The 14939-nt window shown below is 31.9% G+C and overlaps 1 protein-coding gene across 16 annotated transcripts in view; it reads right to left on the minus strand.

The window, feature by feature from the left end:
* LOC113391770 (probable nuclear hormone receptor HR3) overlaps positions 1–14939 on the minus strand; it is a 115529-nt gene that overhangs the window by 26441 nt on the left and 74149 nt on the right. For 2 of the 16 annotated variants that reach the window (XM_026627825.2, XM_064219425.1), the window contains exon 2: positions 4609–5387. The exons of 10 other annotated variants lie outside the window; for them this stretch is intronic. In XM_026627825.2, the coding sequence (XP_026483610.1) occupies positions 4609–4915 (307 nt within the window). In that variant the 5' untranslated portion in view covers positions 4916–5387. Of the gene's footprint in view, positions 1–4608; positions 5425–5666; positions 5803–14939 lie in introns of those variants that run through there. 4 more of the 16 variants (XM_026627836.2, XM_026627827.2, XM_026627824.2 and 1 more) reach the window with 3 other exon arrangements.

Below are 14939 nucleotides of genomic sequence, written 5' to 3' on the forward strand. Positions count from 1 at the left end.
AACATCTTCAGTGTTGTTAGTGTAAAAAAAAAACAAATAATTATAAACAAAATACTATACATCATAATATTATATTCGATGCTTAATCATATAATCTCATAATGATTCATATTAGGAATACTTTTAAGAATTAATTGTAGAAAAGTTTTTACTAATTATTATGAAAAAAATCAAAATAAGAACGTCGTGTTTTTATTTCAATTTAAACCATGTACATATATTTATCAATGTAAACAAACAATACAACATTGCAACAACAGTGCATTTAACCTAGGTCCCTCACATGTCCTAGTATTGTTGCTACAGACGACAATGACCCAATATCATAGCGTTATCGAAACTGAACGTAATATTTGCAGTGACGTCAGCGGTGTGACGTCACGAGGTCAGTGAACTGGACTGCAGCATGCTTTTTTATTCATAGCACTTCACGAACCACGAAGCAAAACATCTTCACGCCCTTTAATAATTTTAAATATATTTATTTATCTGTACGATAAACAATCAGAAATAACCTTGACAAATGACGCTAACAATTTAAATTTCGAATTTTAATTGGTTATAAATTAATTAATAAAAAATGTTACAATACTTCTTATCTTGAACTAAAGCCAATAAAACATACCTAAGTATATTTTCTTCCTTCAATTCTATTCGGCAATCCAGCTGCCCTCTATAAAAAACCCTTAAACAAAATGGCGCTGATGGACCCGTCACTTAATTTGGAACGCCCTAAAATAAAAGTGACAGCGTGTCGTCACGTCACAAGTCACTGACCGACAAGGTGGTGTCGATGACTTATTGTTTTATGCAATTGATACTTTAGATTAAAAAGAAAAAGATAAAATTATACTTTTTAAATTTTACAAGTTTATTTACAAGTTTATGTATCATTTGAAAACTATTTAACGATTAAAAGTCGAATTGAACGATTAAATTCAAAGATATGTAATAATTAGCTTAAAATACTAGTTTTATTGCTAGCTTCTAGATTGAGTTGAATAAGGTCTGTGACCTATCAATTAAGGACAGCCTTGAACTGCTGAATCAAGTTTTACTGAACAATTTGTCTTTCTAATGTACTGTAAAAACGATTAAAAGAAATAATACCGTTTATATTTAAATAACAGCTAAATAATTTACTCTGTAAAGATATTTCTCTGTTAAAAGGTGCCTAATCCGTATCTCAATTGCGAGGTAAATATATGATTTTATTATATATTTTTTGCATTGAATACGTTATACCTTTGCCTTACGTACAAAAAAGTATAATCAATGACGCGGCATATTAGTACAGATAGTTGTAAAACGATTGAGTAACACGACTAGTCAAAGTGCAAACTGTGTCAAGTGCGTTCACCCCACAAAACTGACACGTGCATTGTGTTTTTAAATCCAGAATGTAATAAGTACATCGAGCATTTGAAAATGGACTTTATGCCGCAATGATTATATTTCATTTTAATACCGCTTGTAATTGGTTTATAAATACAATGCAACTTATTGTTTCTTTTTTTAAGAATTCGAACGTTTTTTTTTAATTAATCATTGCATCGTCGTTAAAATAGGTCAAAATTATACATAATATAACTTTCACTTATGTGTAATGTTTCATAAATATTGTTTGCGGATTTAATTCGAATTTTAAATTATTATAAAAAAAAAAACAATCCGCTGTGACAAAAGTTCTATTTTTAAAACAGACGATGTAAATTAAACACTCGATCAATAAAACGATGGCTTGTTGATATTTCGAATATATCACGGCACTTTCACACTGACTGACTATCGAAAATAATCTTGAGACTATCTAATATGTGAAAAGTACCTCCGCAAACTTAACCCAAAAAAAATAATATTTCCAGTAATTAATAAAACGTATTACTTAAACCACTTTAAGATGCAATTTTAAATGCGTCATCGTAGCCCAAATTTAGGGACAATTAACACAAATATCACGAACGAACAAAGGAAAATCTAATAGCGAAAAATGTAGTCATTAGTGATTTAGGACGAATTATCGATAAACGACTAATTACTATAAGTGTCTACTTAGTTTTTAGGGCACATGACGTGATTGCACCAGTGCAATTATGGATACCAGATTACAATGAGTGTAACTGCGTCTTGCTACGGCTACCAAATTCAAAGACAATTATTTGGGGGAGGAATCTGTAAAAAACTTATCAAATCATATCAAAACATACTTTATTCGAGTAGGCTTTTACAAGCACTTTTAAATCGTCATTTAACAAACTATATTAAGTGAGGCTACCAATTCCGAATGCAGATTCTACCGAGAAGAACCAGCAAGAAACTCAGTAGCATTAAAATATTAATCAGTTTTAAGATAAGTCGTAACGAACTATGAACAATATACTACATATGACACTTTTTTTTAAAATTATAATGGCAGAGGGAATTTGCAAACGTACGACGAGTATACCTTCGTCCACTGACTGGTATTAATGGAATGGTTTCTTTCATAGAATCTTTCAAGTTTTCAGTCCAATATGGAACTGAAATGCTTTTATCACTTATCAATGCTGGCTGACCTTACAAATGGGAATATAGAATATAGGGTAGAAATTTGGTGGTAGAGAAATTGATGATTGGTTAAGCATACCAATATATCGCCAAGGATGAGGAGCCGTGATTACCGATGATTACGAATTCGAACCTGGGCAAGCATTACTTATTTGTGTTTATAAATAATCGTGTTCGGCGGTTTGTTAAAATGAATCCACCAGCTCATATTCGAACAGGTGGAAACTTCCTTAAGAGTATCACTCAATAGTAAGACAATTAGAGATTTTTACTTTTTTCTATCATTCGTACTAAAAACCTTTTTTGTTACAGAGTAAACTCTAACTAAATTCTCTTTAATACAATATAAGTTATTACTAATATTCCTATTTACCGGTCCATTAAAGCTTAAAGCCTATGTTAGAAGTGGGGACGACATTAACCCAAGTGGTCAGGATCGATCATGCGACTTATTTTTTTACATCGCTTGCCGTCTCTTAAACCACTGCGCTATTGACGCTTGAAACATTAAATAATCAAACTGTATTAACATATGAATGTTTAATTATTCCTTTACATTTAACTCTAAAACATTAATGAAAATTATCTTTAATATTAATTAAACAAACAATTGATAATAAAACAAACAACATACTTAAGAACTTTGGATCTATTAAACTGAGATAAATAATAATTATTTGAATTAAACCAAAACATACTTTAACATAAGTGATATAGTTTTAGTACAGTCGATTTATTTTTTTTAAATTTAACCCAGGCAAGCACCACTGAATTTTCATGTGCTTAATTTGTGTTTATAATCCATCTCGTGCTCGGCGGTGAAGGAAAACGTCGTGAGGAAACCTGCATGTGTCTAATTTCAACGAAATTCTGCCACATGTGTATTCCACCAATCAGCAGTGGAGCAGCGTGGTGGAATATGCTCCAAAACCTTCTCCTCAAAAGGAGAGGAGGCCTTAGCCCAGCAGTGGGAAATTTACAGGCTGTTAATGTAATTTAATGTAATTTTTTTAAGTAACACCCTATATATGCTGGGGAAAGACCTCTTGACCCACCACGCTGCTTTAATACGGGTTAATGGATACACACGTCACATATTTTCATCCAACACATATATTTCGAGTATTAGATGTAGTATAAACACAAATTAATCAAATGGAATCGGTGCTTGCCTGGATTTGAACTCGCAATCATTGGTTCGACTGGGAGGTTAGAGGATACCAAGAAATCAATAAAAAAGGGATGCAAGATATCTTTGAAGCAAATGTTAGATAGGGATGGAGATAAGATATTAATAGTTAGTGAGAATCAAGTGAATTAAATATAAAATTACTAAAACAAAGTGACTAAAAATTTAGTGTTAGTTGCACTAAGTTGTAAGTCTTCCTTTATAATATTTATTTTCTTTTATTTATGCAACCTTGTTCGAGTAATATTGAAGAAGTATGTTATAGAAATAATTCATTCATAGATACAATTTAGCCGAATATTGCTAAAGTTACTGTGACACGTGCATCCTAAGTGGTCATAGATTCAAATAAAGGCTCTGATTTTTTTATTGTAACCAATCCATATCTAAAGTATGAGATGAAAATATCCAATAAGCTAAAGAATATTTTTAACCATACAGCATAAATCAAAACTAAAATATTCTCTATTTAAGTAGACTCATAGGAGCACCTCTAAATCGTCATATTACATAAACCATGAATCCTTCCAAGCATTATAACTCAACAGTGGAACAATTACATGGATCTTAGTCAAAGATAATCTCAATTTAAGAATTGACAAAAGATTAGTTTCTTTATAAAAAAAAAAAGTATTACGTAATATCCGAGACGAATAGTTAAGTTATGGGTGACGACGCAAAAAGTATAAGGTTTTATATTTATTTATTAAAGTAAATATAGACATCGTTACATTCTTTTTAATATAAACTATATAATATAACAATATCTACTTTAATAAAGTTTACGTTAAGTCTTTGATTTTTAAGGCAAAGATCCAAATTCGACATTAAAAAGTTTTTAATGTAATAAAAAAATAAAAAGAAACACTGACATTTACCTCTGATCGAGTTGGCAGCTTTCTTGTCCATGAACATCCCTGATATAGAGGAACCAAACATCCCCTCGCTATTCCCTGGAGGGGGTGAGGTGCTATCGGCCACAGATCCTGATGTTATGTCCATACCCATCTGGTTATGCATCACGCCCTGGACCTCAGTGTGCGGCTCTCTCTTCAATTGCATACCCTGGGGCAAACCCTGTCCCTGGTGCAGCATCGTCGATGCCGACGAGTGACCTCCATGCTGGTCCGGAGGCCACTGAGAGCCGAACAACTCGTGGAATTGACTGTTATTCATCATTATTCTTTTTTCAAAATTTAACTTTTTAAGTGACCTTCGACCAATGATTGAGAAGACGCACGAATCGTATTCGCATTGCGGCTTAACTAGTATCACTGATTTTTGGTGTTCCTATTTTTTTTTTTTAATTTCCAACTTTGTCGGCTAAGGCAACTTGTCACACCATAAGATTTTTTCTTGGAGAAAAACTTTATGGCACTCTGTCTTATTTTTGTTTTTTTTTTTATTTGTTTTTCAACTTGGTTGATTTAAGCACCACTATTTAACTGATGTATATGTTCCGGCCGAGCGGCGATGTAAGATTTCTTTTCGCGAAGTTTATTTCTGGTATTAACTTTTTGAAAAGTAACAAGTTTTTTGGCATTTTGTCGCCGTGGTCTTTGTTTTTATTCTTCTTTCCGTCTTAAATAAACATTCTACTAAGGCACTTTTTGATTTATTGTATTTTTTTTATTTCACTTGCTCCCGTATACTGTTAATATTTCAATTGGCAAATACAGAAAAAAAATCTGTAAAAAAAAAACGAAAGCAGAAAGAAAAGTTTAAGAGAATTTAAAAAGCAAACATTTAAATTCAATATTTGAAAAACGATTCGATTTTAGTTAACCGAAGCGCGTTCAATTATCTAAAATCGTGTTAATCGTTACGTCGAATGTTAAATTCAAATTAGGACGGGAACACGTTCTATTTATGAAAATCCTGGTCACACGCACTTAAAGGCACTGTCACATAAAAAAATGAATGCGTTCACCTCACTAGTGTAAAGAGAAAAAATTTGTACGTTTCTTTTTTGTACTATAGGTTGTTCACAACTCGGCTACGCGTCCGCGACTGGCGGAGGATGTCGACGCCAGGACGGCTCGGAGCTGACTGACGCATTGACGAATCTTCGAGCCGGGCTAACGAAAAATTATATATTTTTTTTTCATTCGGCCGAATAATCAACTTAGCTAGTGATAGTTCACTCGCCCCGGCCGGAGATGAGCGAAAATTTTCCCCAAATTTGATAGTTAAGACAAAATTACAACGGAACACCTAAACAACGACCGTAAACGTACTAAAAATGTAATTAGATGTAGGAAAATATTTGCAGGGTACGAGTAATTAAGAGATAAAATGGGCTAGCCGGCGTCGATGTCACGTAAGGTGGTTGTATCGATGTGTGCGTGCCGCTGTACGGACGCGGCGCTCGCACACAGACGCGTCGGCGTCACACCGTGTCGTTGACCCCGAGACCCAAACAAAGTAGATTTCGGTGAAATGCTGTTGAACTCTAGTTCGAATGTGGAATTCTTAGGCGGCTGCATTTTTGGCAATTCGATATTTCGAAAAAAAAAATATTTATTCGTTTTTTCAGATTACGTCAGTATTGTTTTGAACAGGTCGATGACCCCGGAAAATGATCTACCAACCGGTTATAATGATTTTTCATTTAATGTCGGGGGTCTTTCCATACACATTTGTCAGGAATATTTATTCTTTCATATAAATATTTGTTTTCTTATTTTATTTTTATAAAGAATATTGATTTTTAATAATAATGTTGCAACAATAAAAATAGCTGAGTCATTGAATTATCAAATCTCAAGATACGATTCCTGTCTTTGCCTTATAATGATCACAGTATTAAATTAAACTTAATCCCATTTGCAAGTAAATATTATAATTTTTTTTTTTTATATATATAAATCCTAAACTAATTTAATTTCTAGTGAAATGAAAGTCTAAATCGTCAATCTAAATTATTACATACATTATAGTTTTTTACGTGGATATATTGTTGCATTAGTAAAATATATATCAACCAAAATCAAACGTAACTTATAAAAAAACAAAAAGAAAATATATCTGATTTAACTAAGATTTATTAATGAGATGAGATTTTACTAAGTCCGTAACCTATAAAATAGTTGCCATAAACGAAAATCGATTCGTTTACATCATAACTAAATACTAACTATAAACTAATATTTATTTATTCTGAAATTCCATATAAAATCTGCGTTATAAAAAACAAAATAAAAACTTACAATTTGAATAGAAAAAGCATAAATCAAAGAGACAATAAACACGAAAAAGGAACACAACAAATGTCACACAGTGAACGTGTTCTAAAAGTCTAGATTTAAAATATTTGCCTTTACGAAAGTGCTAAAAATCGACAATATTGTGTCACATTGTGAGCCATCGTTCTAATAATAAATTTTGAAATTCGAACACTCGACGTTCTAAAATATTTATTTACATGAACAAATACTCAATTATATATACATATATTTTTTAATTAATCTATTTGACACGAATAACGCGTGTGCCAGATATGATAAAGTAAGAAAAGATGCCCAATATACATTTTTAACATAATATTATAAATAAGGTTGTCGCGTACAATTTATTATACTTGCGACTCACTAATGCTTAGTTAGTTTGTTAACCCTCGACATATAGATAATATATTAATACCTCAAATGTGTACCTAACTTATACGTCTGTAGCGTTCTTTAAATTTATTTAAATTACATTTTAAGACAACAAGGATTCATTCCAAAATACCTTAGCTATTTTATAATTTAAAAACAAAACTAGAAATCGTCGATTTCAGAATTATTTCCCTTACAAACAATATATTACAACCATGTGATATTCCAAGTAAACTAAACAAATTCTGTTAGCTATGAAGCCACATCTATGTGATGTCTGGATTGATCTCTTAAGAAGTCATGCTATCCTAGTCAAAATTAAAAATATACGCATGAAGGCTCTGATTTTTTTTTATAAAAAAAAGATTTAAAAAAACTATTTTTTTACAGTGGGAAGGAGGGGTGACAGATAAAAATGGGGTAATTTAAAATATTACCTTATTTTGAACAAATTAATAAATCTTTATATTAATAGGGGCTGTCATGGGTAAAACCTCTTTTTACGTAGCAACGATTAATGAACGAATTAAGTTATTAATAAACTTTGCTTTGAAGATTTTTCTGATAAAAACTCTTAAAAATAAATACAGTTATTTATATCTCTATACTTGAACCAGTTAAAAAAGTTTCGTTTTTATTAAATTAAAAGTATTTTGCGCGAAATTGTTTCACTTCTGTAACGTTTAAATCGATGCTAAATGCTCTTTAATCTTTTTTGGTTTATTAAATCTTATGTCGCAGGAAATCCGTTTGTAGAAACCACCAATAATAATATTTCTTTCATAGAAACACAATACGCATAGTCAAAGTCGGTTAATTAATGACGAGCACGTGACCCCCGAATCAATAAGCTGGCGAGAGTGAGAGGAGAAATGTGACGTCACAAGGTCGCCGCCATCAAAAACCGGCCGCGTGGAAATGGTTGGAAAATTTAAGCCGGGCGTGACGAAAATTTAGTGCTCTTTATTTTAGTAGATTTATTTTGAGCGCTGATTTCATACATATTTTTGTTTAACAAAATTAGAAGTAGATATAAAATTTTGATATTTATGTATTTCTCTTGTACTGGTAAATAAGATATTATAACTTATGCCAGATGATGACCACGTTTCGGATAAGTTTAGTGAGGAGGTAAAATTTGTTTGTTTGTATGTCCTTATATACCCCTTGGTAATCTCCCGAACTAATGAACCGTTACTAAATTTTTTTACACTGGTAAGAACTACATTATTCCTGAGTGCTATAGGTAGCCTGCCTGGGTCGCTAGCATTACTATTATATAAGAAGCAGTGCTTCGCAATTTTACTCACTATAAATTTAGACTATTGACATGACAACCGAGACCTTAATCTAAATCTTCTTTATTTTTTGGAAGAGTTGGTAAGCGGCTCATCTTAGAATATACTAGGTCCACAAAGATCACTTTACGCTATAGAGGGAAACTGTAACCCCTAAATAATCAATCAAACTATCTGTGAAACTAATTACTGTGTATGTATGTATAACGCGAAATTACCAACTGAGATAGCACAGAGTATCATATCCGACCCGAAAGTACCAGGGCGACATAACCCAGACGAAAGTACAGTTTATCAGAGAGTGTGTTCTTTGGTAAAGGCAAGAAGTTTCGTATTCGAAATTCTTAATATTGTTTTTTATATACTATTACGTACAAAGTTGCTGAATTTATTTTATTACGTATATTTAATCTATATTAAATAGCATTTAAATACCGAAAAAAAAACGAATTAATTTTATGCATTCTTATCATTGAAGTGTAAATTGTAATGACCGATAACAGTGTAAAATTACTTCTTATATTGAATATAATTGATAGAAATGTTTTTAAGAACATTTATTTTATAAAATGTCACATACTTTCGAAAACATATTATAGATAATTTGTTTTTTTTGTTTGTGTATTTGAATTCACACAAAATCTTTTATTTCAATTAAAAAATAATTATTTAAAAAAAAATGTGTTAAACAGTGTACCCTTGCGAATCTCAGTCTAATTCGAAACTATTTATTGAAATACATACAAACACATTAGTAGTAGTAGCTCCTTTCAAAGATATATTTAGGTCTGGATATATAGGCAATAGAGATAGTCCGGCGCCACCTAGCCTAGAGCCCTATTCCCTCACTCTTATGTGTGAGGACAACGACACGTCTAATGGGAAATCAGAACACGTTAGGAGACAGAACTACTTCACGTGCTTTGGGAAGTTCACAACTCCTGGTCTTAACTTTGACGGTCATAACCTGGAATGTTAATCCGTGTCATCCATGTTCTGAACTGTAAAAGCGTTCCCACCATATCTAATAATCATATTTATTAAATTAATAATATAAATTCAATAGTCGTTGAATATTACCGGAGTCAAAAGACATTGGTCAAATTAATTCAATTTCCAATTTTAAAACGAAAACAACATGGCGTCTGTATTCCGCGAGCAAAAATGGTGAAACGACAATGGAATGAATTCGGAAGTTCAAATTGAGAACATTCGAAATTCAAATCCGATCCGTCGTGGGGCGCGTCCAACGAACTATGAACCTACGTTTGAACTTGGAATGACCTATGAGTGATAGATGTTAGATAACTTATTTTTTTACTGTTAATTGGCCAAACTAATTAACCTATAACTACGCTAAGTGTATTGTTTGATCTGTCACCTTTTAATTTTTTTTTTAAATTAATCTGGTAATAATATTCGCAGCTATTTTGTCATTTCCTGTTGAAAATATATATAAACTTATTGGTTGCCATTTGAACTAGTAAATATGTTTTATCTGTTCTCTTCAACTTCCATGACCTGGAATCTGTGCTATTAACTTATTTAAAAAAGGATAGACTTCAGTCTAGTGCTACCACACAGCTGAAGAAATGCCAACCAAGGTTACCAACATAATATCATCCATCCTAACCTTATCGTAGCTCATTAACCTTTAGCAGCGGAACAATGCCACAATAGATCCTAGATTGGTGGCAGAGGTTTGGGGATGTGGTAAGTGTAACAGTATTATAATCTAGAAGAACAGTAAATAATATTATTTTATTTTGTTATATAATATTGATTTATTTTTCAATATTTAAATAATTTAAGTAGAAAAATTGCAACGTGACGCAATTATAAATGACAATTTTTATTTTTTTTTTTTATTTTTAAGTCTCTTTACCCTAAATCCAAGTCCAATGTAAATATATTGGACTTTATAAATATAAGGGATAGGAGTACTCAAAGATCTGGATTAAACTGGTTTTAACCAATTTTCTGGATATAAATTACACACAGAAAAAGTACTATATATGTATCAGTTTATATAGGCTATTTGTAGAGACATTTACATAGAAAATTCCATCTACTTTACTTATTCTGTCTAGTCCGTGGTATTTTACCAAATATCTGGTAAAAGAAATTCTGAACAGCAACTGTCCAGCTAGAAGTGCCATTGACCCCGGTTTCGGGGTTCGCCGACCGGCCGCCGAACCGAGATAGCGATATTGATCGCCGATTTATAAGTGACAGTTACGCGATACGTCACGGTGTAATGCAACTATTCGATTTTTAAAAAATATACTCTTGAAAATTGTAAGTGTAAATCTGGGGACCGTCGACGTTCGATTTTTGAACATTTCGTCGTTAAATAGTAACTTTTTGTTTTATTCCAAAATGTTCAAAACGTTAACAAATGCTGGTCGACATTTAAATGTCGGTGTTGAATATGCCTCCCAGTAGTTACATCAAGTGGTTGCAGGTTCAAATCCCGAAAAGCATCATTGAGTTTTCACACCGACATGACTTCATCATTGTGTGAAATGTGTCAGTTGATATTATACCACATTCGTACCAACCAATCCGAATCTTTGCAGCAATCCTTATTAAGGAAAAGGTCTCTCTCCTCTAAAAAATCTTTATCCAGCAGAAGAATATTTACAGCCTGTTACTTGTATTCGAAATTTGAAATCAATGTTAAAAACATTACATACATGCAAACTGCATGATTCCATTTTTAAAATTATATATTGATAATTTTGCAGTTCAATTTCCTTTTCGAAACACTTTATTCTACAATTATATCTCTAGTTACTGATTTTTAATATTTTAACGAAAATAAGATTGCGAGCTCTGATAGAGATAAGAGATTTATTATAATTATTCTTAAGTATAATTTGCCTAATCTTGCTCTCAGAATAGTTAACCTAAAAACTTTTATTTTTCCCTTTGGTTTTTATTTTTAATTAAGGCCAGTATACAGCCTATGCCTTAAATGGTATGTAGATAAATCACTACTTAAGCATCTACATAGTTAATACTTGCAGTCAATAATTTAAATATGTCAATATAAGTTTCAACAAATAACAATCAAAATAAAAACAATATGGATTTCAAATATTCAATCATTGTCATATTAAAAAAAAAAACTTAGACTTAATAAATAAATAAAGAATATTTCATCGAACAAGAAATACAATTGAGAATCGAACGCGCAAAAGCGCGGGAGTTATGAAACAAAAATGGCACCGGGAAGCAACGATAAGACGCTCCTACCCACGTGGTGGGTCAACGGCTGCTCCACTGCGCAATAGAGTTCGCTGAACGCACGCACACACGCACACGACTCAAGCGCAGGTGACTAATTGTTTTTTAAAAGGTCTTTTACATAAACGACTCGAGTATTATATTTACAAGGTGTTTTATAGGGCATGGACTTCGATTTTGTTAATATTGTTAAGTTTTTATTTGTTTTAATTAAAAAATGTTATTTTTACAAAGAAATGTTTGAACACGTGTTTTCTTACCAATGTACTTATAATGATTATTAACATTTTTAAATTAATAAATATTTTATAAATAAACTCAGAAACACGATAATTGTTTCCTTAACCTCAAATTCATGCCAACGCTTAAATAAATACAGATAAAAAATCAAGAGTTTAAAAAACAAACCTAGAGCATTAAATTAAAAAAAAAACAAGTCTCTTCATGGTTCTTTTGAATAAACTGTTCTATAAGATAGGTTTTAACATGTCTAATAAAGCTGTAACTCGTTAACGTCCATTCATTCCGCCCTTAGGGGGAAACGGCCTTAGGTCGTGTAATGACCCCCAAAATTAGGGTTCAAAAGTCTTACAAAACTACGTACTTGTGAGTCAGGAATGAGTTGGAATTACATTGACTCATTAAAAGTACATGAATTGCAATATTTCTATGTATAATACTGTGACAAGTTTGTCGGAAATAAGTTATGTTTAAATTAATTGTATTGATGTTATGTTCTCCTGGTCTATTTCAACTACGTCGGCTAATCTTAGGACACATTCGTGTGCAAATGTGTGTGTGCAAAAACTAATTGCAACTCTATATTCCCTCTCAAAATCCGATGGGACGGCAAATCCAACAGCCAACACTGCTAAGCCCAGCCAACGTCCAAATTTGGGTTTTTTACAGAGATTTATTCTCAGAAATATTGGCAGCAGTTGGTTCATATATATTACTAGCTACCGGTCCCGACTCCGCTCGGGGCGAATAGGGACATAAAACATTTATATCCATAGCAAATAATCTATAAATTTACACAAAAAATAATTGTACGCCGGAAACTTTCTCATTAATAACATCATTCAGTTCATCAATTCACTTGTGAAAATTGTATAAAAATCCGTTCAGTAGTTTCTGATTTTATCGCATACAGACAAACAGACCGACGGGCGGGACGACTTTTGTTTTATAGCATATAGTGATAATACTATAGAATAATTCTTACAAGTATTCCACTTATTAACTCAGAATAAATATATCAGAACGTAGAGTTTCATGAAAATCTGTTCAGTTATTTTTATGTTTTATTTATCATTCAAACATTGAGTTCTTTGCCTATTATTAATCTTTTAATTTTCTTTTTTATCATATTCAAACCCGTTTAAAAGTGTTGTTACTCGAATAGTTTACTTATATATTTTTATATATATGGGGTAAGTGAATGGCCTCAGCCACGCCCGCTTAGTGTAAGGGAATCACTTAATACTTCACGCCCCATTTCATCCCCTTCGTACTCAAATTACTAAAATCCTTAAGTTGTGGTTCTATCACAAATCCTATGTACGTATATATGTATTATATATGTTCTACCGTCACCAAGAACATAATGCGCCTGTTAGCACTTCCCGCCCACCCTTAGAGAGATGATTTGTTCAAGAACTGACATATTCTAAATGTCCCACTGCTGGGTTTCGGTCTACTCGCCTATTGAGGAAAAGGACTTAAACTTTAAGCCACTAACCAAATTAAGAAAAAAAAAACACATCAAACAAGGTACTAGGCTACCAGGAAATAATAGGATAAATTTTAAATCGTTATTTTCTGTTTTCCTTTTTGAGTTTTAAATCTATATTGTGCAAGTTACACACGGTTTAAACAAAAGTGTAGCAGTCTGGTCTATGCTTAACGTTTAAATTGCTAATATGTTTGTTTACTTGTTCTACTTAACCGCCTCAACCGTTGAACTGATTTTCAGAGAATTTGGTACACACGTATCCGGTGTTTATACGGACAGTATTTTTATTTTATAAGTATATTATTATAGAAAGTCTACTATTTTCAGAACCGATGCGCTGTATAAATAGTTCACGTTACTGTGAAATCGTTTTAATCATTTTAAATAATTGTGAAATATATTTTAATTATTTAAGCGAGGTATGTTTGATTGTTTGTTCCATTTTAGTATTCATTTACGGAACCAGTTTTAGCAAATCTATACAATATAAAACGTATGCAGATAATTATTTTATTTATTGTTTATTCGAGAAAAAAAATGATAGATTCGCTCTACAATTATTAATATAGAGATAATACAAAATTAATAATCTATCTATTTACTTTAATAATAATAGAATGTATCTATATATGAAATGTTATGTGTACTAGGCAGTCATAAAACAGAAAGTAAAATCTTAATGGCAATTTAAAATTAAACCTTAAATAAACTGAAGAATAATTTGTATTTTAAGGACGAATTTAAAACCCATTTTTCAACACAAATCTCTTAAGATTAACCAATACTTTAATAGTACACTCAAGACTAATATGAGTTACTCGCACAGGTCAACGTTTCGTAGTGTCAAGGAACTGTCACACAAAAAGTTTATTTTTAGGCACGCGTCACACTATAGCGACCTTGACGCGGGTTCGAATCCCGACCGACGTCACCCAATTACGGTGGTATTTTAATCGGATATCAGCAGTAATTGTGATTGACATATCTTTGATGTTCCGCCAAAGTTTTCTTAAAGTGTCTAAAGCTTTCTTGTGTAGCTGTCAACGTTTGGACAGTTTACGAAAACAAAGAGACGGATAGACTAATAGTTTATTTGAAACACAATCAATATCATTTTAATGGCTATTTTCATATAAATATAACAGAATCCTTAAAACATATAAATGCATAATTCAAGCTGAAATAAAGATTTGACATCGAACTATTCATTAATCTCTTTACGTCTTATGCACTCTTGGTACTTATTATGAAATATCAGTAAAATGGCAGTCAAGCTGGATTAGCCTGTGCCCGTTGGACTTTTACCATCGGGTGGTATAAAA

The sequence above is a fragment of the Vanessa tameamea genome, chromosome 28 (assembly GCF_037043105.1).
Source record: "Vanessa tameamea isolate UH-Manoa-2023 chromosome 28, ilVanTame1 primary haplotype, whole genome shotgun sequence".
NCBI lineage: Eukaryota > Metazoa > Arthropoda > Insecta > Lepidoptera > Nymphalidae > Vanessa > Vanessa tameamea.